This window comes from Neomonachus schauinslandi, chromosome 3, assembly GCF_002201575.2.
Source record: "Neomonachus schauinslandi chromosome 3, ASM220157v2, whole genome shotgun sequence".
In the NCBI taxonomy this organism is placed as follows: domain Eukaryota; kingdom Metazoa; phylum Chordata; class Mammalia; order Carnivora; family Phocidae; genus Neomonachus; species Neomonachus schauinslandi.
Genome location: NC_058405.1, coordinates 146206185 through 146229345, shown reverse-complemented (window position 1 = coordinate 146229345; position 23161 = coordinate 146206185). Strand labels below are relative to the sequence as shown.

At 36.6% G+C, this 23161-nt stretch overlaps 1 protein-coding gene across 4 annotated transcripts; it reads right to left on the bottom strand.

The window, feature by feature from the left end:
• On the bottom strand, positions 1-21383 carry ZC3H15 (zinc finger CCCH-type containing 15). 4 transcript variants are annotated; one of them, XM_021703381.1, is made up of 10 exons: positions 20805-21383; positions 13522-13623; positions 8903-9014; positions 7727-7879; positions 7213-7304; positions 5429-5611; positions 3939-4085; positions 3672-3773; positions 2805-2928; positions 1-819 (listed from the first exon to the last, which is right to left on the bottom strand). In XM_021703381.1, exons 1-10 carry the CDS (start codon positions 20877-20879, stop codon positions 629-631), a joined length of 1281 nt encoding a protein of 426 aa, XP_021559056.1. In that variant the 5' UTR covers positions 20880-21383; the 3' UTR covers positions 1-628. The 4 variants fall into 4 exon arrangements, with proteins under 4 accessions (XP_021559056.1, XP_044769292.1, XP_021559057.1 ...); XM_044913357.1 differs by having other exon boundaries at positions 3735-3773; positions 20805-21035; XM_021703382.2 differs by having other exon boundaries at positions 7727-7873; positions 20805-20983.
• Between the last annotated feature and the right edge of the window lie 1778 nt (positions 21384-23161).

Genomic DNA, 23161 nt, shown 5'->3' with positions numbered 1-23161 from the left:
TTTGGATTTTAATGTATGATGGTCTTTATTTACAACTTTATTGGCAAAAAAGAAGAGGGAAACATTTAAAACAGTTTAACACAGGGCATTGCAGCTGATTCTGTCAGGTTAAAGAAGATTCCTTTTAAATGTCCATCTAATTGTCCAAAGATATACAATACTGAATCTGCATACGCAGTTTCCTTTATGAAATACAGTGCTCATATTTTAGTTTAGGCAGTCTTTGAAACATATAAATACAAAGGAAATGAAATCACTCATTAAAACTGCATTAAATGAAGGGTACTTTAAATTTAAATTTATGTTGTTCTTATAATACATGCCCAATGAAAATCAAAAGCTGGAAAAGCAGTTACACTTCCTACTTGAATGGACAGTTACAACAATCATTTTCTGCAATGACCATTATATTTTCAATTTATCATGAACTACTCTGAACTTACTATGAGATGTAGCCAAAGTCAGAAGACAAGATGTAGGGAGAATATTCCTTTTTTGGAGGAGAGGAAGCCCTCCAGAATCAGCATGGGAAATAAACTCCTGTTGAAGAATTCTAGGTGGAAAAAAATTACTGTAGTCAATTTCAACTCATGCTGAGCTGGCTTAATTTTTTCAGACTTGTTTGGTGTCATTCTTCTAAATCAAGTGTGTTTAATTCTTCTTCTAGTTCATCCAAATCTTCCCCAGTAAAAAGATTTTCATCAACAGGAACAGCATCGATGGCTCCATTTTCCTGTCCCTCCCCTTCGTTGTCCTCTTCCAAATCACTTCTTTCACCATTTTCAGCCCTACCTCCAGAAGCTTCACTTAATTTGTTTTCTAAAAATAAACATTGAAATCAATAAGGCCGAGAAACAGAAAACACTATTCCACCATTAGCAACTAACAGTCACAGATACTACATTTTTCCTTTTTCCATGAAAGCCTTCCTTCCCTAAGGTTACTCCAACAAGAACTGATCTTTTTCTAAGCTTAAGAAAGCTTAAGCTATACCTATACCTAGGTGCAAGTATGTCTTGCACTACAGACATTTGATTGCTTAACGGTTTATACATTTGAAAGCAAGATTTATCTTATTCAATTCTGTTTCCTACATGACCTGGCAATTAGGTTTTTAAACAGTCAACTTCCACATAGTATTTTGAATAAATGATTATGGAATCAAAACGTGTTTATTAGCAGCTACTTAGCTTTTGATTTGGGGAACAGTAGTTAAATCACACTAGTAATGCTGCAAATAGATATGAATCCAAAAACATTTCATCTTATCATCAAATTGTGAAAAAAGAACCTAGGGCTATGCAGCTACTTTTCTTTACAAGCTAGAAAAGATTGAGAAAACAAAAACGCTGTCTTTTCATGTTCAAAGACACTAATACTTACACAAAGACAATTTTTAATAGCCTAATTTAGATTTTAGCTATTTTAAATACCTTTGATGACAGAAGTCTTGGGGGATTATAGACTCTGAAGTACTTGCAATTTTGCCTACTGTCACCAAAGTCCTACTTCTAAAAGGAGCAAATCCAGTCTTCAGATTAGCATTAAGACAATAGTCTGACAGTACTCAGATCTCAAGAGGGCAAGCCAGTTTTTCATGTTATAACTTGCATTCCTTTATTGTAAAAATAAGGTTAGTTTCTGCTCTCTCAAACTTTGCCTTGATTAGTATTCTACCTTTTTATCTCATACTAACCAGGCCAAACGTTCACTTCTCTTTAAACTCTTCAGTCAAGGCACCATTAGACATAAATTTTATCAACAAGCCTCACCCCAGCATTTCCCCATTCTCACTCTTAACTAAACTCATTATTTGTATTTCCAGATCTTGTTTCCTTTTTTTTTTTTTTTAAAGATTTTATTTATTTATTTGAGAGAGAGAGAGGGAGAGAATGAGAGACAGAGAACATGAGAGGGAGGAGGGTCAGAGGGAGAAGCAGACTCCCTACCAAGCAGGAAGCCCGATGAGATGCGGGACTCGATCCAAGGACTCCAGGATCATGACCCAAGCCCAAGGCAGTCGCCCAACCAATTGAGCCACCTAGGCGCCCCCAGATCTTGTTTCTATAACTAATACCCTTTCATCTTCCATTTTTCTTCTTCTCCCAGATCTTTCTTCCCTGGCGTACAAGCCCTTCCCATGACCATGTCTCCCCCTCAAACAAAGTTTTGTAAGAGTGACTTATTTTTCTCCTCATTCCTCTTACCATTGCAGTCCTGATGAAAACTGGCTCCCTAATTCCTACAACTCCTTTCTTATTGCAACTAAAGAATTATTTGCAGCTCTCATCCTACTTAATTTTTCTGAAACTCTTCTTTATTTTTGTTTGTCCTTCTCAGTGTCTTTCCCAAGCTTTCTCTCTTTTGACTACTCTGATGTTTGCAGCGTATTCTACAGTGTTCTCGTGGTAAGTATTGTGCTTGGGTGAGTTCATTCACTCTGAGCTACCAATGAAAATGACTTTCAAAAGTTTTCCTCTTGTGAATGTCTACACAGTATCCTAGACAATGCCACTTTAGATAATTAAAATATCTCAAAATCATGAGGTTCCAAACTGATTAACTGCATCTCCAAATTCATTTTTGTCCCCTTCTACTTTCAGTTAATGGCTTCCATATCCACCTAGCCACCCATTCTACAGCTTCCACGACTCACTACTTCTATATACAGCCAAGCCACACATACTTATGTTACCAATCTGTACCTGCAGACCTCAAAGTTTGCCAGTCTGGTCTAACTGTCCCCCCTCCCTCTTTAGACAGCTTTCTAGTTTTTAGAATCACACAAAGGTTAGCATACTTACCATCCTTTTCTGAAGTATATGTGCTGAATCTTTCAAGACTGGCTACAGTAATACCTGTCTCATCTACATCTCTTGGGATATACAGGCTTAAATCTATGTCATTTACACTCACTGAATCATCAACCTTTAAAAATACAGAAAAGAAAGTTGTTACCTATGAGAACAGTTTTCATAACTTACCTTTACCTCTGACATTTATCTTAGTGAAACAAAATTATTACTAATGCCAAGTGAAAACAGTAACTGACAACTGCCAAAATTCACTCCTTTTCCTAAACTTCTTGGGGGAAAAAAAGAGCAATGCCATATTTCAAGTTTCTTCCTCTGACATAAAGAATATGACGTTTTTATTTTTAAGTCAAAGACAGAGGCTGGAATTTTATACTATAGAAAAAATGAATAATCAGCTATGTTTGCCTGTAACTAAGTGATTCTGCTGTTGTCTCCTGCTCCCTACTCTGTACTTTTTTCCCCTACTCTGTACTTTTTTTAGTCTCTGTCTCATTTTTTCAGTATAAAATATTTTTAAAAATCGTTTTCCTTTTAGAGGGAGAATAAAACACATACTTTTTAGCTAATACATATAAGCATTTAGCTCTACCCCAATCACTGTTCTACTTTCTTTATAAAGAACTGTAATTTTATTAACTCATTTAATTCTCACAAGTGGCCTGCATGTAGGGATTATCATTATATCTTTATTACAGATGAGGGAAGAGACCTACAGTGTAGGTGATTTCCCAGGTTACAGTCAGGATTTGAACCAAGGCCCCAGAGTTGGTACCCTTAATCATGCTACTCTGTTGTTATTCTCTATTGTTTCTCTCCATCAATGTGAGGGAATGAGGTGCCAAAGCTGCTTCTTACCTCATCACCACCTGTTCCCTGGGTGTAACGGGTATCATCTGCTTCCTCATCATCATCATCAACCAGTTCAGGACGAAATTCAAACACCTCACGACCACTGATCTATTCAGATACACAAATATATCAACTCAGGGTAAAATTAAAATATTTCTTGGTCACTGATTTCAGACATAAACATGATTAAATTACAATAAATTCTTGCAGGACACAGAAATTATAAAATGAAAGAAAGAATAAAGAATCTCTTCAGGTGAGTTTGGGACGTACCACTAATGCTTTTCCTGCCTTGAAGTCTGCTTTCCTTCTTTCCATATCTTGCTCAAGTTTATCAATCTTTTCTTGTCTTTTTCTTTTCTTCCATGCAAGAAAAGATTCTAGGGTGATTTTGGTAACATTTGGACCTAGGGCCGAACGCTGTAAAGACAAGAGAGTTGGGATTTTTCCCCCAAATCACCTATAACAACATTTAATGGTTTTCTCTCAATGCAATTAAGTCCTTGCCTATAACTGTTAAGACATCAAATTCAGAATAAACAGATTTATTTTCATTTTATATAGCAATGAGCAGAATGAGTATTCAGAGACACAAACATTTCTAAACACAGTAAAATACATTATTCTGAGCTGGATTTCTTTTCAAAACTGAAGGTGACTAAAACCTATCATAAAGAGAAATAGTTTTAACAGAAGTCAATTGCTGAAAACAAAAAATACGAAAAGCACCATAACAATATCCAAGTTTCACTGGTGTTCCTCAGGAAATGAGGAAAAAAACTGGCAAAACACCATCTGCTCCTCAGAGCCAATAGTCAAGTAATAAATGCATGGAGAAATAATACTTGCTGAACATCTGCCAGGTATTCAGTATTAAATGCTGTCTACACATACGCTAATACACTGATCTCCACAAATAAGCAAACAGAAAGAGATGGGAAATTTATCAAGGTTAACAGCTAATATGTGGTAGAAGCAGGATACAAACAATCCCAAATATACTTGACTCCAAAGTCTCTATTTTCTATTATAGCATAGTGCCTCCTATGAGACACTAAACAATACAGCCATTTAAAAATGAGCAAATGTATATAATCCCAACCTTAGACATTTACACAACATATTTAGACAATCCAAAGAAGGCAAAATGGATATAATTTGAAATATACAACCCTAAACCTAGTATTTCCAATAATTTCAACATTTTCTTGTCACTCCCAGGAGCCCCATCTACTATCTCATGGAGCAAACGCCTTTTGTGCTGAACCAGAAATGAGGAGCAGAAGATTCTCTTCAATGAGACATATTCTCCTCTATCAACAGAGTGAGGATTTTGAGCCCAGGGATGATGATAAAACATACAAATGGAAAACTGTAGGAATTATCTCCTTCAGTACATATTACTCATTAGTAAAATGGCTAAAAAATAAGACAACAGAAAGAACACCTAAACTTCAAGTTCAATCAATCTGAATATGATTTTAATGAACATATTAGTATATCAATCTTATGGAAAGAGTTTGATAAACCAGTGGCATAAGAAATTGTTTCATAATCCTAAAATTAATGTCACGATGGGCTAGTGATTATGGTTAGGTTTACATTCTAGACGTACATGAATAACTAAAGAAAAAGGCAACTTTGGGAAAATGTGACATTTTTTCCCCCTTTCATAATAACATGCTATTGCCCCCAAGTGGTAAATATTATAATTTCACAATAAATACTGCTTTAGTTTTATAGTAGGAAAAAATTATAGTTACCTCTCTTTCAATTAGATCTTCTAATGAAATTTCATCTTCTTTCTCTTCTTTTTTTTTATCTTTTTTCAATACAAATCCAGGAGGAAGTGCATGACGATACATGCAAATATCACCACCTCCAGGGCATACCCAAAACCAGCCGTATTTGTTGTTTTCAATAGCTTCAAGAAAATGCTTGCACACCTGTATAGAGACAATATTATTCACAAGTAGTGGCTCAGTGTAGTCCATTTCCAAGGTAAATGCTTACGTGTATGGAACAAGTACATTCTTATTCACATCCTTAGGCTATTCACTTTTCAGACCACCCTTTGTGCAGAAATGTACATATAATCTTAAAATATATAATATGATGATAAATTCCCTTTAAAGAAGATCTATATAAAATTTCTATTTTCGGGGCGCCTGGGTGGCTCAGTCGTTAAGCGTCTGCCTTCGGCTCAGGTCATGATTCCAGGTCCTGGGATCGAGCCCCGCATCAGGCTCCCTGCTCCGCAGGAAGTCTGCTTCTCCCTCTCCCACTCCCCCTGCTTGTGTTCCCTTTCTCGCTGTGTCTCTCTGTCAAATAAATAAATAAAATCTTTAAAAAAAAAAAAAAAATTTCTATTTTCAACATTGTTCCAAATTCTGAATTACACAAAAGGACATGCCTTAGTTTTAGCCTTTTTTAGCCTTTGTAAATGCAATCCAACCCTGATTTTTAAATAAGTGAAAAAATATGAATATGGTTATAAAAAACTAAAACCAATGATTTTGTTTTGATCTTTCCTTAAAAACTCATCACATGCAATAATGATACAAATACTATTTGAATTACCTGAAATTATAGGCAATTTCTCACATCTAAGAAGGGAGAAAGAAAGCAAGGTACAAAAGGAACACAAAGGATAATGACTTGGTGCAAAATAAAATTGTATTGAAGCCTCAGGTAATAAACTTTAAAAATAAGAAGTAAAAATTAATAAACAATATTCTTTTCCTGAAAAATATACAACAGATATAAGTAAAACTAGTGTTTAAAAATTTTCTAGTGGGGCGCCTGAGTGGCTCAGTCGGTTAAGCGTCTGCCTTCGGCTCAGGTCATGATCCCAGGGTCCTGGGATCGAGCCCCGCATCGGGCTCCCTGCTCCGTGGGAAGCCTGCTTCTCCCTCTCCTGCTCCCCCTGCTTGTGTTCCCTCTCTTGCTGTGTCTCTCTCTGTCAAATAAATACTCTTTAAAAATAAATAAATAAATAAATAAATAAATAAATAAATAAATAAAAATAAAAATTTTCTAGCACACCAAGGTTTTTCACTCTAACTGCACTACAGGTAAATATGTGGACATGAATGCTGGGTTTGAGAAATAAGGTACAAATTTTTAAAAGTACATTTCCTGGAATACTAGAGCCACTGCCTATCCAAAACTCATTCTGCAATTCATAATGTGACAATATTTTCACCTTCTTGATTTAAAATCTCCCCATCACTAAAACAGAGTAGGTGTTTATCAATTCTCCCTCCTTTTACTTTGCACAAAAAAATAAAGAATTCTTGTCTGAATATGTGATTGTGTTCATCCATACTTGAGAGAAAGTAAAATCAAAGGCTTTTCAAAGCCTACTTTTGAATAGGAATCTAATTTTGTGTAACTTATACTTGCAAATTCCAAAACAAAGCTTGATGCACTTTATGAAAAGCTCCAATAATTTAATAATCCAGTAAAAAATAGCAGCAAATACCTTGCCACATAATTCTCCCTAATGATAAATATCACAGCAACTCAATTCAAGAAAAGGACATACTATTTGAGTTTTTGGTTTTTTCTTTTCCGCCTCACCGTGCTTCTTGTTCACTACTTCTTCCAGTTTTTTCTCATCCCAATTATCCATAGTATCTAAATAAAAAGAGATACGAAAACTAAATACTGTAATTTTATCTACTGTTCCCAAAACATATTGCGTATCTCCTTAGATAAGAAAGCTGTATCATAAGACTTATGACCTAACACATTTTCCTTAAATGACACCAAAGATAGGATGTGTTATGAAATTATTCACCAAAATCCCATGTAGTTTAGGGAAATGAGAAGGTAGTACTGGAAGAAAGGGTGAGACAAATCCAAAATAAGTAACTGGCTTTTATACATCCTCATTTACTTAATCAAAGGACATAATGGTGTCAATTCAGATTTTATGAAAAAGAATTTTTTTTTTTTTACAAACACAGCCTTCTTCCTAAGACCAAAATATTCTTCAAGTACTAAGTATCTTAGAAACAACCAAAAGATATTTTTAAGAAAATGTCTTAAAAAAATACCTTTTTCAAGTTCTTCATCTCTTGCATCAATGTAAACACTTCGCTTTTCACACTTTCTCTCCAGAGTCAAGTCATGAGAGAACTTACACTTATCTCCTTTAGTACACTGTCCTTGCTTAAAGAATGCACACACCACGGATTTGGGATCTGCACCTATGTCAAATGGCATATGGTATTTGTATTACAATCTGCCAGATCACAAAGTATAGCTTCTATCTGAGATATAATTACTACTGGTGAACTTGTTATTTTCCATTCACTGATGTAAAAGAAAAATACCACCTACAGGTGATTGTTAAGACATTTCTTTAAAGTTCCTTCTACAGCATTTTATATCTATTTTTATTTCTTTTATTCTTACCATTATTCCTTCCATCCTTACTCTTATTTCCAGGGACAAACCCATAGGTTATTCCATAGTAACTTGTCTAGTTTGAGTCAATGAGGCAGAGGCAAAAGAGAAATATAAATATACATGGAGATATACTGCCAAGAGTTTGGAACTTACAATTTATAGAATCATAGGTTTGTCTTGGCTATCACCAAAGAAGAGATATTATAAAATCAACTAGTAGACTGTCTAAATCCTTAATTTTGCCTTAAGTGGGGCGCTAGTGGCTGGAGTTATAGCTGTACAATCATAGCTGAGCACATACATAGAGGAACCATAAGTAAGTCATTGATATAGTTTAATTTTGACTAAGGGATTATCATTTCCATAGCAGACACACTGGCTTATAATATGAAGAAAATATACATCAAAACAAATTGAGATTTTTTAAATTGAAGTGTAGTTGACACACAATGTTACCTTAGTTTCAGGTGTACAACATAGTGATTCTACGTGTCTATGTGTTATTCTGTGCTCACCACAAGTGTAGCTGCTGTCTGTCACCATGCATTGCTATTACAATACCATTGACTATACTCCCTATGCTGTACCTTTTTTTATCCTCACGACTTATTCATTCCATAACTGGAAGCCTGTATTTCCCACTCCCTTTCATCCATTTGTCCATCCCAGGCCCCCAACTCCCTCCCCTCTGGCAAACCATCAGTTTATTCTCTGTATTTATGGGTCTGTTTGTGCTTCTGTGTATTCATAAAACAAATTAAAAGGTTTTTAAACATGAATTACATTTGATAAAAATAATACTTCTGACATTTAAAGTTTACCTTTACTTATTTTTTGAGCAGCAACTACAGGTTTGAACAGCTCATTTAATTCTTGCAATTCTTTCTTCTTGTCATCTTTCTTCAATTTCTTTTCAGCTTCACTTTGTGCTACCTATAATATTCCCAGGTATAATATGTAAATTTGGTTTCATATAATAACATTGTTCTCATTATACAATAGTACATATAACATCACTGACATAACAAAAACGTTTGCACATTTATGTGTATATAGTCCATACCTCTTAGTATCAGTGTTACAATGGCCTTTCAATACATATTAAATGGTGTGGTTAAACTATTAAATGAAACTGCGAAATCTTCTATCAGCTGACTTAAAAAAATTCATAAATGGTACCATGCCAAGTAAAAAGCATACTCAAAAGCTTATAGCAATAAGCATTTATTAAGCATTTGCTACATGCCCAGCACTTTTAGTAAATGCTTCTCACCTGGGATTTTCTTCTTACGACAACCACCCACTCCCCAGAAACATGAGGGTGCCTTTTGAAGATCAGAAATGCAAACATCTGGAAATGCGCAGTCCCACACAATAAAGAACTATACCACCCAAAATACCTATTACCCTTGTGGAGAAACACTGAGCTAGGTCAATGTGGGAGATTAAACAAAACAAATATGACATATGACATAGTTCCAGGCACACGATTTACATACCTAATATGATTAGAGGATTCATCCAAACATTTATATGTCAGGTCCTATGTTACATGACAGGGAATACAAAGATGAAAAGATAAAGATGCTTATTTAAAGAAGCTCAGAATCTAGTGGGAAGACAGACATGTCAATAACTATAATACATGGTTCTCTGGAAACAAGGAATGCCTATGAAAATTACACTGAGCTAATACTTTATGGATGAATTTTTCTGATGGGTAAGAAAAAGAGCCAGCCAATGCAAAGATACAGGTACCAGAAGGAACAGGGTATGAGAAACATCAATGAAAAGTTTGGACTGTATCAGTAGGTGACAGGTAAAACTCCATGGCTTAAAGTAAGTCAATGACACAATCAGATTGTATTTTATAAAGATCACAATGGCAACTATATGAAAAATGGACTAGAAGGAGCCCAAGAATAGCAAGGAAAATTAAGAGGCTAATGCAATTGCTGTAGGCAAGAAAACACAAGAGCTTAAAATAGGCATTAGTAGCAAGGATGAAGAAAAGGAGTGCGGAACAGCTCTTAAGGAGGTAGAACTGATAGTACCAAGTGACTGACTAGACATAAAGTATAAAAGACAGGGTGGGGTCTAGCATCATCCCATGTATGGTTAGTGCTGTTAAATAAGACAGGGTATACAGGAGTAACAGGTTTCAGGGTAGAAGGTGGAGATGAGCTCAGTTTTAGACGTACTGAGTACGAGATGCTTACAGAGCATCTGAATAGAGCTATTTGGAAGGCAAGTGGACAGGGATCTTGATACCTGGAGAGACAGTCTGCTTTAAAATAAAGATTTTAAAAATAGCTTACAGATAATAATTGATTAAAACTTTGAGTGTGTATGAGATTACTCAAGAACAGCATAAAGAAGTGATTAAAAAAAAAGTGAAAAACAGAAGACAGTTCCTTGAAAAATACCAATATTAAATGAGCCAACACAACCTTAAAAAGCCCATAAAAGGGTCCAAGAAATATCAAAGATACAAGTAGAAATCCAGCACAAAAAAAGTACTTAAGGAAGGGGAAATTTTAGGAAGGGAATGGCCAAATACTATATAAGGTTAAAGACATCCCAAATCCTGACTTTGATCATATGGTAAATGTTTTTAAATGGAAAAACAGGAAAACATTTTTTAAAAAGAAAAATTTAAGTCATTTTATCTATAATAAAAATATCCTTTGCTCATTAGGCTCATCTCAAACATTTATGGGCCCAGAGCAAGGATACAACGGAAGCCCATAAACCATTTCTGTAAATACTTGTAAGTGAGAAATCAAACTTATGCTAACTAAATAAAATATGGTTTGTACCCCTACTTAACAAATATACCTTATAATCTGGAAGGACGGGTTCAAATTTAAAATGCTCAGGATCCATGCAGTTCCACACTGGAGCACAGCAGTAAAACAAGAGTCAACTCCTGGCTCCTCTTCCCACCCTGAGTTTCATCCCACCATGTGTGTGCATGAAGGTGTAAAGTGTGGGGAAGGATATAGTATGGATTCAGATCTGTCCACAGTCTGAGCACACACCCTTCTTTTTTTGTATATATGCTGTTGAAGTGAACACACAACCTTCCTTTGACTACTTCAGGCATATTGACAGTACAGTATACCCTAAGATAAATATAGGTAACATGACCTTTGCAGGCCCTGAAGTATTATGGAGAGGGATGGTATAAATTCCCTTAACCTCACTGACTCCTTGCCTGTGGGAAAGCTATGTCTGCAGGAGACATAGAGTAGGGTCATCCTCTACAACACAGGGCCTAGAGTGGGGTACCTATTGCCTGGCTCTAACAGCAGGACTGCTGCTCATTTTGCAGATAAAAGCCCAAGTACCCAAGAAATTATCAAAAATTATAATACTGAATGTACCATCAATCCTAACCACCACCACCACCACCACCACCACCACCAATTTTATGGCTTTCTCGGGTCTATGAAATATAAAATTACCAGTCAATATACTTCCCACTAGAAGAAAAAATAGGGAGAGGAGAACAGAATTGAAAAAAGGAGTAAGGGAAGAAAAGTAAATTCTTTTCACACACCTATATTCACAAGAAGATTCACATTATCTTCTCATTTAACCACCACAGGTACCTTACAAGGGTAATTGCCTTTCCATTGTATAGATAAGCATCACTAAATAATTTAAGTTCATGTAACAAATAAGATGACTCCAAGATCTGAGCATATATTTTTATTAAACCAGGCTACTAAATTAGCAGCATGGAAGATCAATAGTTTTTGGCTCCAGAATCAAGCTGGGTGTAAGGAAAGAAAAATGTTGGAGGCACTAATCTGTAGACAATATGTATGAGAGAAGTTTGTTTCAGATTGGGGTCACAAATATATATTCTGATATTCTCAAATGAAAGAAAGTATTTCCAAAAGTTAAGGAAAAGGTCAGAGTGGCAAAAAAAGTACTTTTTAAAATAAAGATACATGTATGTAAAATCTTAAACTCAAGAAAGTGAAAGATCTAAAGAACATGAAGAAATGGAGCTAACTTTTTTGAACGCATTGCCAATGGGTAAAATAATTTCAAAATTCATATGGAAGGATAAATACCTAAGAAGAGCCAAGAAAAATATAAAAGAAGTAACATTTGAGGGAAAGAACTTCCCTTAATAGCTAACAAAATACGTTACTAGGCCACTTATAATCAAAATCAATGGGATACTGGTTTAGGGACAGACAATAAATAGAACAGAAAAGAGAATCCAGGAATAGATCCTAACATATTTGAGACTACTATATGTCAACAGTGATATTTCAATTCGGTGGGATAAATGATGCTGGTGTAAGTGGCTATTCATGTGGAAGAAAATTAACTTAGTGACATATAAATTTATGAAAAATTATAGACTGTAAAAATAAAATAGAAATCTAGGAAAAACACACATAATCTAGTAGTGCAGGAGACTTTTTAACTATATTTAAAAAAACCTAGACAAATCTGACAATACAAGAAATAAAAATTGTACAGCAAATAAAACAGAAACATCACAAATTATCTGTAATGCACACAAAGGTGTCTCTCATAAACTGACAAGAAAAAGACAACCAGAAAAGCAAAGGATATGAATACACAAGTCAGAGAAGTATAAACCCAGACAGCCAACAACCATATGAAAAGATACTCAAAACAAAACAAAACAAAACAAAAACCCAAAAGATATTCAAACTCACTAGTAGTGAGGGAAACAAAGTAAAAAATGAGATCTCAATTTATACTTACCAGATTGAAAAACATTAAAAAGAACTTTAGTACCTATAACTCATGCACTGCAAATGAAAATGTGAAGGATTACAATCTCTACAGAAACTAATCTAATTTATTACAATTAAGAGATCTGGGGCTCCTGGGTGGATCAGTTGGTTAAGCATCAGACTCTTGATTTCCACTCAGGTAATGATCTCAGAGTCAGGAGATTGAGCCCTGCATTAGCTCCGAGCTAATTGGATTCTCCCCTCCCCTCCCAACTGGCGCTCTCACACACTCTCTCTTTAAAAAACAAATAAATAAAAAAGAAATCCGTTTCCCTTGATCTAGAAATGTGTCACAATTTATGCCAGAGATAAAAGCAAAAATGCCTGTTAAGAACCCATGTACAAGGACATTTCTTGTAGAATTGTTCTAATGTCAGAAAGCTAGATAATGAAGTGATCACTTATACTGAAATGGATGGATATAGTACATCCACATTGTAGATAGTATGAAGCCATCAGAATAAACTAGAGCTATATCAAAATGGCTTGGAGGAATATCTAAGACATAATGCTGAGTAACAAAAGCAAGATGCAGAAAAGTTTTAGAGTAGGATTCCATTTTGAAATACAATTACCATACCAAATACTTCTATCTGTAACAGATGCCTTATTACATCCGTATGAAGAAAATGCAGAAATTTTAAGTTATTTACCTGACGTGGATTTTGCTGACCAAACTTAACCTGATGAGTGACAGCCTTAATAAACTTCTGTTGCTTTGCTCCTTTCTTATTCTTTAGACCAAAAGTTTTGTCCTGAATGAAAAAGAGTATAGAAATATCTTAGCAATTTATATTAATTTCTTATCTATTTTTTTCAGTCATATCTAAAAATCACTCTTTATTTACTTACTGGTAAGAAAACTATTCTTTCTTATGCTATGTAAACATGCAAAACACTAAAACATCAAGTCAAGCCAACATATGACCCAGATCCTTTACAATTAAATACATACTTACAACTATTGTTACTAAACCTGTTACTCTATGATGCTTTTTCCAAAGTGTGTTTCAGAATATAAATTCTACAGGATGTGCAAAGTTGTAATACAGGACAAGATGACCTACAGTCAAGTAAGTTTAGGTAAATGCTTGGCTAACATTGTTTTTAATTTTTAAGCATAAGATATCTTAGAGTCTTTACTAGAAGGGATGGAGTATTATAGCAATTCTAAATCTTTTTTTACTTCAGAATGCATTCTTCTTAGAGTACCCTAAGGGATTATGTACTATCAAACACATTTTGGGGAATACTGCATAAGATACAGTACTACACTGTTTTTTTGTAAGAGAATTATCTTCTCAAAACAATTAAAAAATTTTTCTAAAGATTTATTTAAGGGTGCCTGGGTGGCTCAGTCAGTTGGGCTCTGTTGTTCTACTAAGCCAGTTACCAATTTATCCATACACTATCAATCTTTGTAGATTGAGGTTCAAATAGATGTTTAATTTTATCCTTTTTATTTTTAAATTTTATTTAAATTTTATTTTAAATTTTATTTAAATTTTAAATTATTAAAATTTAAATTCTAAATTTATTTTAAAATTTATTTTTTTTAGTAAGCTCCATGCCCAATATGGGGGTTGAACTCATGACCTCGTGATCAAGAGCTGCATGCTTGGGGCACCTGGGTGACTCAGCTGGTTAAGCATCTGCCTTCGGCTCAGGTCATGATACCAGGGTCCTGGGATCGAGTCCCACATCAGGCCTTGCTCAGCAGGGAGCCTACTTCTCCCTCTGCCTGCTGTTCCCACTGATTGTGCACTCGCTCTCTCTCTGACAAATAAATAAAATCAAAAAAAAAAAAAAGTTGCATGCTCTACCAACTGAGCCAACTAGCTGCCCCTAGATGTTTAATTTTAAAATGGGAGTTTGCATCTTTCTCATTCTCTTGTTTATGGGTGGGTCTGAGATAGGAAAAAGAGGCAAAAAGGTCTATACTTTCGAAAGGAACCTGAGACTTCTGAAAAGAATTTAGTCTGAAATAAACTATTTTAAAGTCTTAATTTTGGTATTATTTCTGAGGGAAAGGGACAAGGTAATAGGAAGAAAGTTTTATAGCTACAGAATACCTATGTGGACCCGTTGGAAATGAAAAACAGTATTGATATTAGTATTTGAAAACATCCAACATGACATAACTTTACAGAATCTCAAAATCAATAAAATGGATCTTTCAATTTTCTTAACACTTGCAAAGTTGAAGACAGTTTTAGTTCTAGAAGGTTCTCACTGGGTAGTATCTTTTTATTCATTCATCACATCTATGTCCATTCATATACCAAAATTTCACTTTTTCCTATTTAAATTTCTATCCTGTTTTAATATACCATATTTTAAAATTCTACATGAATTTTCTATAATCTACACATGTAAAAAAAGTAGGATGTACATACATGTTGAACTTGAGTTTTTTATGGCTGGTGTCCCTTGTTTTTATAGGTAAGAGAGTTTAACATTCAATTCAGTAAGAAGAAAGGATGGTCAAGTATAAGGTGATATATGAAGAGAAATGAGCCCATGCAGCAACCAGGTGTGAAATGCCACTTTCCTTTTACAAAAAGTGCATTCTCATGGGAGGCGGGAGAGATGGAAAATCCTAGATAAAAATATCAAGATCAAAGTGCAACAGCATCTACATAAGCCTTGCCAGAGAAGAGTGTAACCAGGGTTCAAACCATGCCCCATAGGTTAACCACAGAGAATAAGCAAATATGAAAAAAACAAGGCCAAATAGCAAGGTAGATACTGACATGAAGATTTAGGAAAGAAAAAAGTGCTCTAAGGGGACTTGGCTAGTAAGAAAAAAAGTACTCATGACAACAGCTTCTGATACAGGTATATAAGCTCCAAATCCCAGAAGAAAAACAGTTTTTCAGGTTTAATTACACTGCTTTAGCACATAATTAACCAGCCTAAAAGAGATAATGAATGAATTGTTTTTAAAGTCTCTAATTAGGTTAGAGCTCAGAAATTATTTTTTCCACAGAGACAGGGGACACATCTATTCAGCATTCGTGAAACCTAAACTCAATATATATTTTATTGAATCCTCTTAACAATCTTATGATATATTATCTCACTCTCTAAATGTTACATTGAAGCTGAGAACTGTTCAACAATTCTTCTGAAGTCAGACTGTATAGTGTAATGATTTAAGAGTACAAGCTCTGGAGTCAGACCGCCAAAGTTCTAAGCTCAAACAAAACTGAGCAAATTACCTTCTTTGCCAGTTTTCTTATTTGTAAAGTGGGTCTCACTCTAACCTTTCAGGATCATTGTGAAAGTTAAAAGAGTTACTACAAAGATATAGCAGAGCACACTTAACAATAAGGGGTCTACAGCCACACTTCCTGGGTTTGAATCGTGGTTCTGCCAATGGCCAGTTTAGTAACCTTGGGCAAGTTATTTAACCTCTGTGCCTGTTTCCTCAATTATAAAAAGGGTGATGATACTTATCTCACTGAGAGAATTAAAGAAGCTGCATAAATTTATCACTAGTACATGGCTTGTCTTCTTTCTCCAACAAACTGACAATTATGTCTGGATCACTAAATGTTAACTATTAAGTGACAGAGATGATATTTGAACCAAGGTATATTTGACTCCAAGCAAAGTCTTTGTTCTTTCCACCAGGAAAAACTACTTTCCACAGAAACCTAGTTAGGTTACTGTGCAGGTTGGTACACAAAAAGCTTTCTGAAAACCACACTGTTGATCTGGGATACCAACAACAGCTGTTGAAAATAGGATGTTTTACAATTTGGAATACTTCAAAAGGGCTTTCTCCCTTTTTCTTGAATTTAGGACAAACACTTACGTGAAGATTAACCTGGATTTGGGGGTGGGGAGATATGAGACAGGAAGACTGGAGGTTACAATCAAACCCATATCGTGCTTAAAATAAAACTGGGAAATAGTAGTCCTCATTGGATCAATAAGGTCCCAAAGATTAGGTTATAAGGAAGGAATAATGTGTGTGTGTATGTTTCAGATTTGGGAAACTGAATACAAAGGAGTTTAGAAAAAATGTATTTTTTTTTTTTTTTTTTTTTAAAGGATGGCTCCCTGAAGCTCCAAGAGCCCTAACATTCAGTGAACTTCAGACTTCACATAAAACTGACCCTTTCGGGACGCCTGGGTGGCTCAGTCGGTTGGGCGTCTGCCTTCGGCTCAGGTCATGATCTCAGGGTCTTGGGATCGAGTCCCGCATCGGGCTCCCTGCTCACCAGGGAGTCTGTTTCTCCCTCTCCCTCTGTCTCTTCCCCCTGCTCATGCTCTCTCTCTCAAATAAATAAATAAAATCTTTAAAAAGAAAAGAAAAACAAAAAACAACAACAACAAAAACTGACCCATTCTTTCCCTTCCCATCCCATTAAGTAATCATGCTTCTTTTTACAGCCAGCCTCCACTCCTTAAATAAGATGTCTGAGAAAAAAAAAGGGGGAGGGGGGATTGGGAGAGCAGGTCAATACTGAATAGTACTCCAGGACAACCAGAGACTACCTTTTGGGAAACTAGGGTAAGCAGAAGCTAAGCACTGTTTTATTTCGTTAGTCGTGTCTGCCTTCCCCCGTCCACCACATGCACTATCTAATGTATTTTTGTTCTCCACTCATGCAATGGATGTTCTACAGCTGGTTAATCTAACTTCAAGTAATCAACAATTGACCTTAACTAAAGTTTTTCATTGGCAACCAATCATCTCTCTTTCTCCATCCTTTACACATCTGGATTCCACCTCTATAGGTGTCTTATTACCATTTCCTTGCTGCTACAAGTCCTTAGCTGGACATCCTTTATTTGCACGTCCTACAACCCAAGGATTGTTTCTCTTTCCATAATCAAATCTATTTCTCAAAGTTGACTTCAGTTTATTAAATGTAAGCTATAAGAAAGCAAATGGTATATGCCACTTGGGACAATTGCATAAATGTCTAACAGAACCATAACATCTTTTAATATACTCATTTCAGAAAGAAAATACCTATTAATCCAAATCAATTAATAAATTTTGGAAGGTTTAAAGAGGGAAAGAAAAAATGTAGGCAACAGGGCGCCTGGGTGGCTCAGTTGGTTAAGCGACTGCCTTCGGCTCAGGTCATGATCCTGGAGTCCCGGGATCGAGTCCCGCATCGGGCTCTCTGCTCGGCAGGGAGTCTGCTTCTCCCTCTGATCCTCCTCCCTCTCATGCTGTCTCTCATTCTCTCTCTCTCAAAAAAATAAATAAAATCTTTAAAAAAAAAAAAAAAAAAAAAAATGTAGGCAACAGAAGGAAATTACTTCAAGTGACAGAAAGTAAACCCTATACTGACAGCACAGATCAGTCTGGTTATTTCCACTAACTAGTTCTTTTTTTTATAATAAATAATAGCAGCTGCCATTTATTAACTATATATATGTCAAGTATCTTATATATGTCATCTCATTTAACCCACAGCTCTGTAATATAGGAATTAGCTCCATTTTGCTGATAAGAAGTACATCAGTCTTTGCTCCCAGCTCCTCAATCAATTTTCATCTTAACCCCATGCACTCACTAGCCATCAAGACATGCTAGGGTTTTGGGGAAGTAAAAAAAAAAAAAAAAAGCCACCTACAATATTTAACAAAGAGGAATATATTGTTTCCTAACCAGGCTGAGTAACAGAATTTTCTCTATAAATCTCATTTCACCCAAATGATAAAACTTAACATTAAATTCATAGTATTGTTGTACCTCTGCGAGCAAATATCCATGCAAGACACTTGAGTCTATAAAACCTTACTACCATAAAAAAAAACAAACAGATGTCCATCATATATAATAAATGGGGGGGGCAGGCTAATACCACCACTGTTAGGGTATTTTTAGTCAGTTAAAGAATGCAGCTGTCTTATTTTGCATTTTTCTTAGGCTAAGTCTTCATTAATGAATCTAAGATTGCTTTCTCTTTACCTTAAGAATAACTGTGTACAAGATGAATGAAGCCATTATATACCTACACTTTTAGTTGATAAACACTATCAATGACTTTCATGTACAATTCCTTAAAACAAAAGTCATACTCCTACCAATTAAAAAATAAAATAACTGCATATAGTTAAAGTTCAATAATACAGAAGATATATTTTGTCAGATAACATTTAATTTCATGTCTATAAGGAAATTTCACTTGGTATCATGCTAATTCAATCTTAGTAAAGGAAACTGACAAGTAAAATGTGATCCCTAAAATGTAAATCTCTGGTTTACATAGCACTGAATGCTATGAGATCACCATTTCCAGAGATCTACTTAAGTGCCAGTAGTCCAGACTGTTCAAAAAGGTGACAGTAGACACACATGTGAAGACAGTAATTTGCTTTTAAAGTTCTGGCTATGCTGCTTCATCACAGTTTTAAATAGTACAAATTGGCAATAAGAATACAGGTTCTTGGGAGCGGAGACCTGACTGCCTCAGTCAGTTAAGCATAGGACTCTTGACCTCAGCTCAGGCCTTGATTTCAGGGTCATGAGGTCAAGCCTCAAGTTGGGCTCCAAGGAGGGAGGGAGGGAAGGAGGGAGGGAGGGAGGGAGGAAGGAAGGAAAGAAAAGAAAATTAAGAAAAGGAAAAAAAGAATACAGATTCTGCTTCAGAGTTGGAACTTGGCAAACATTACTAGAATTCTTTATAAGCATATTAAACCAGCAGACTTTAAAAATTATGTAAAAATCGACAAAGACAAGTTCCCATTAGGTTTATACTATGAAGCCCTGAGGGCTTTCATTGCTGTTTTTCAAGGCTGTAAATATCAAATACTAAAAACAGTAATCATTTAGGTATGCCTGGGTGGCTCAGTCAGTTAAGCGTCTGCCTTCGTTTCAGGTCATGATCCCAGGATCCTGGGATCGAGCCCCTCATCTCCTTGCTCAGCGAGCAGCCTGCTTCTCCCTCTGTCTGCCGCTCCCCCCGCTTGTGTCCTCGCTCTCTCTCTGACAAATAAATAAAATCTTTGAAAAACAAAACCAGTAATCATTTATAAATAAACTCATTTCAAAACACCCAACATGCATTTTGGTCGAGTTCTAATAAAAAGCGACAATTCCACAAAGGCTGTCCATTATTCAGGTATACCAGAAGCAGGAAAACCGTCATGGCTTTTTCCAATTACATCCAAAGAAAACGAAGAACTGTTTAAAAGTCACTGATGATGGTTCACTTTCTTAGGAAACTCACTGGTGCAGTCATTGGAAGGCAAATATAAAACATTCAAGAACGTCAATAGTGTTCCTCGGCCATGAAGAGCTATAGGCTCAATGCACTAAATGAATATATACCAAATTCGGGTACGGCACTTAACACAGCTAGTGACACTGAAACAATCTCTTTTAAAGCAGAGTCGATGTAATTCACAATGTATATTTATCAAGAGCTACGTACAAAACGGTGAGCTGCGACCTTAAAGAAATCTCCACTCTCTATGGAACTTGTAATGGATCGAAAAACCCACGAAGTGGTAATTTGTTGACTCGAAAGAACTCCTCCTCCTAAGCGATGGGTAAAAATGGAACACAAAGGCTCGTCACGAGCCGACCCCCCAGAAAGAATCTGGCCTGAGCCCATTCAGCGTACTTTTAAAAAACACCAATCTAGAAATGTCTTCAATTTTAAGTACTAGCGAAGGTCAAAACCCTGAAGAGGGCAGGGGAGCGGGGTGCCCTTTCCCACCTGGGTGGGTGAAGGCGGGCGTGTGGGCGGAGAAGCAAAGGCTGGGCACGGGGGCGCCAGCAGCGTCACTATAGCAATGAGAGGCAGGGAGCGTCATCACGGGGCTGGGGAAAGGGCAGTGGGCCACAGAGCCAGAGGTGGACACGTCGTCCCGGAAGACGCGAGCAGGAGCCGTGGAGCGGGGAACCAGGAGGCTGCTTCCCTGAGGGCTCGCAGCATGAGTGGGGGAGGGAGTGGGTACTCACTTCAATAATCTTCTCCTTCTTTTTCTGCTCCGCCTTTTTGCTGCCCCCGGCCTGAGCCTGTTTCTTGGGGGGCATTGCGGAGACAGGTGGCACCGGCCAGACTTTAGCGCAGCTGGACACCGTCAGGGTATCTGGCCCTGCGGCAGGAAGAAGAAGACACGGGCCTCCGTCGCCGCCGCTCGGCACGGAAAGCGAGGCACTCACTCACCGCCGAAACGCGGCCTTTGCGACAGGTCGGTGCCGCGGAGCATTGTGGGTAGCGAGGAGTGGCGCCCGGAAGCGGAGCTGCGCGTGCGCTTCTGCGGCGGCCGACCAGGAGGGGGCTGGGTAGGGACGTGGGAAAATGAGTTGGCATCGCTTGTGATGTCGCTCCTCCACCAGGTCCTTTCTAGGTTGTGTCAGGCCTCAGGATCAATGAGGCGAGTTGGTTGGCGCCCGTTGCGCTTTGGACCACCCTTCACGGTTTTTTTTTGCTGAGAATGGGCGATTCTTTTGTCCTGCGTGCTCGGTTAATGTTTGCACTTACCATCCCCATCCTGAATGATCTCGAGCAGCCGCCGCAACTCAGGGCTGCTTGGAGGGTCACGGTACTCAGTTAACTTTCTTCTCATGCACGGATGGAACACGGCTGGTGAAAACAGCATGCTTCGGGTTCCTGCGAAGCTTTATTAAGACATGGAAAAAGTTTCATTTGAAGGACGCCAGGGGTGGCTGCCCAGAGAAGGGGGAACTTGAACTCTTATGATGTACAATACTTAAAGTTATTTTCAGATTTAAGAACGTGTCTGGATGATTCCTAAAAACCCATTTATAATGTGAAATTAACCAAACCTAGTTTGGGGGTGGAGAGTACAACTCAACAACTTTCATAAAGTTCTTGAAAGCCTGAAAACTACTTAGCACATTACACACATTATTTCATTTAGTTATCACAAGGACTTTGAGGTAGGAATTGTTACCATTTGCATTTTATAGATGAAGCACAGAGAGAAAGAAACATGCCCAAGGTTATGTTAAAGGCTGAGCCAGGGATTTCAACTTTGGCAGTCTCATTCCTATCTACATTCCTATCACTAATATTACAAAAGTCTAAATTCCTGTCACTAATATTACAATAATGGTCCTGCTTATAAAAGAATGTGAATGAATGATTGGCACCTGTTAATATTTCTACAAACCAAAGTACTATTTTTTTTAAAAATGTAATGCTTTGCTGTTATTTTTGTTCCATGATTGTTATTTAAACTGTTTCTGCTAGGAAGTCTTATAGGGCCTAGAGTCATCTTTATAGATAAAAGTTTTAAATATTTTTCACTAATTTGCATAAGGAGAGAACTGAGAGTCCCTTTAATTAGTGCAATTGATTATTTGAGTAGTAGCTTTTTACATAAGAGATAATGCCAAGGAATCCCAAGTATGGGTGTGTGTGCTGGTGTGTGTTTGTGTATGCAGATCTTCCTGAACTTATGATAGGGTTATGTCCTGATAAGTTGAAAATATCATTAAGTCGAAATGCAATTAATATATTTAATCTACTGAGCATCATAGCTTAGCCTAGCCTACCTTAAACATGCTCAGAACACTCACATTAGCTTACAGTTGGGCAAAATCATCTAATGTAAAGACTGTTTTATAATGAAGTATTGAATAGCTTATGCAATTTATTGAATGTTGTACTGAGAGCAAAAAGCAGAATAGCAGTATGGGTAAAGAATGGTTATGGGTCTATTGGTTGTTTACCCTCGTGATCATGTGGCTGAGTAGGAGCTGTGGTTGCTGCTTCTGCCCACATCAGGAGAGAGTATCTTATCACATACCAATAGCCTGGGAAAAAATTTGAAGTATGGTTTCTACCGAATGCATATTACCTTTGTATCATTGGAAAGTCAAGAAATTATAAGTCAAACCTTCATAAGTCAGGGACTGTCTGTATACACACTCATGAAACTTTCTTTGTCTGGACTCCTGTCCCAGGTTGATGGACTACCCTGTCTTTTACTTACTTATTTACTTCCTTATTAATCTTTTGTTATTTTTGTAGTTGTTCTTGTTAGAGCACAGAGGGACCCAGCCTGCTTCCCCCTTTACTCAGTTTTATAATCAATTTGATTCTTTGGGGATCCTCTCCTTTAAGAGGGATGGACTGTAGTTGCCTTAATTGTTTCTTTTTAGTGCTTTCAAAAATACACTTTGGGTCCTTTGTTTTTTGAAGAATTTTACTGGCAATCATTCTTATGAATCTGATGAGTAATAAGTAACAAATATGGGGAAAATACGCAGAATCTAGAATTTCATAAATTATAATAGTATCGCCAGGTTCCTAATTTTTAACTACCTTCTGCCTTTCACATTTGCTT

Coding starts and splice junctions, on each gene's coding strand:
- ZC3H15 (XM_021703381.1), bottom strand. CDS start 20,879: ATGCCCCCCAAGAAACAGGCTCAGGCCGGGGGCAGCAAAAAGGCGGAG. Junction 5,612..7,212: donor AAAAACCAAAAACTCAAATA/GTATGTCCTTTT, acceptor GTCTCTATACAG/GTGTGCAAGCATTTTCTTGA. Junction 2,929..3,671: donor AGGGAACAGGTGGTGATGAG/GTAAGAAGCAGC, acceptor GTATTTTTAAAG/GTTGATGATTCAGTGAGTGT.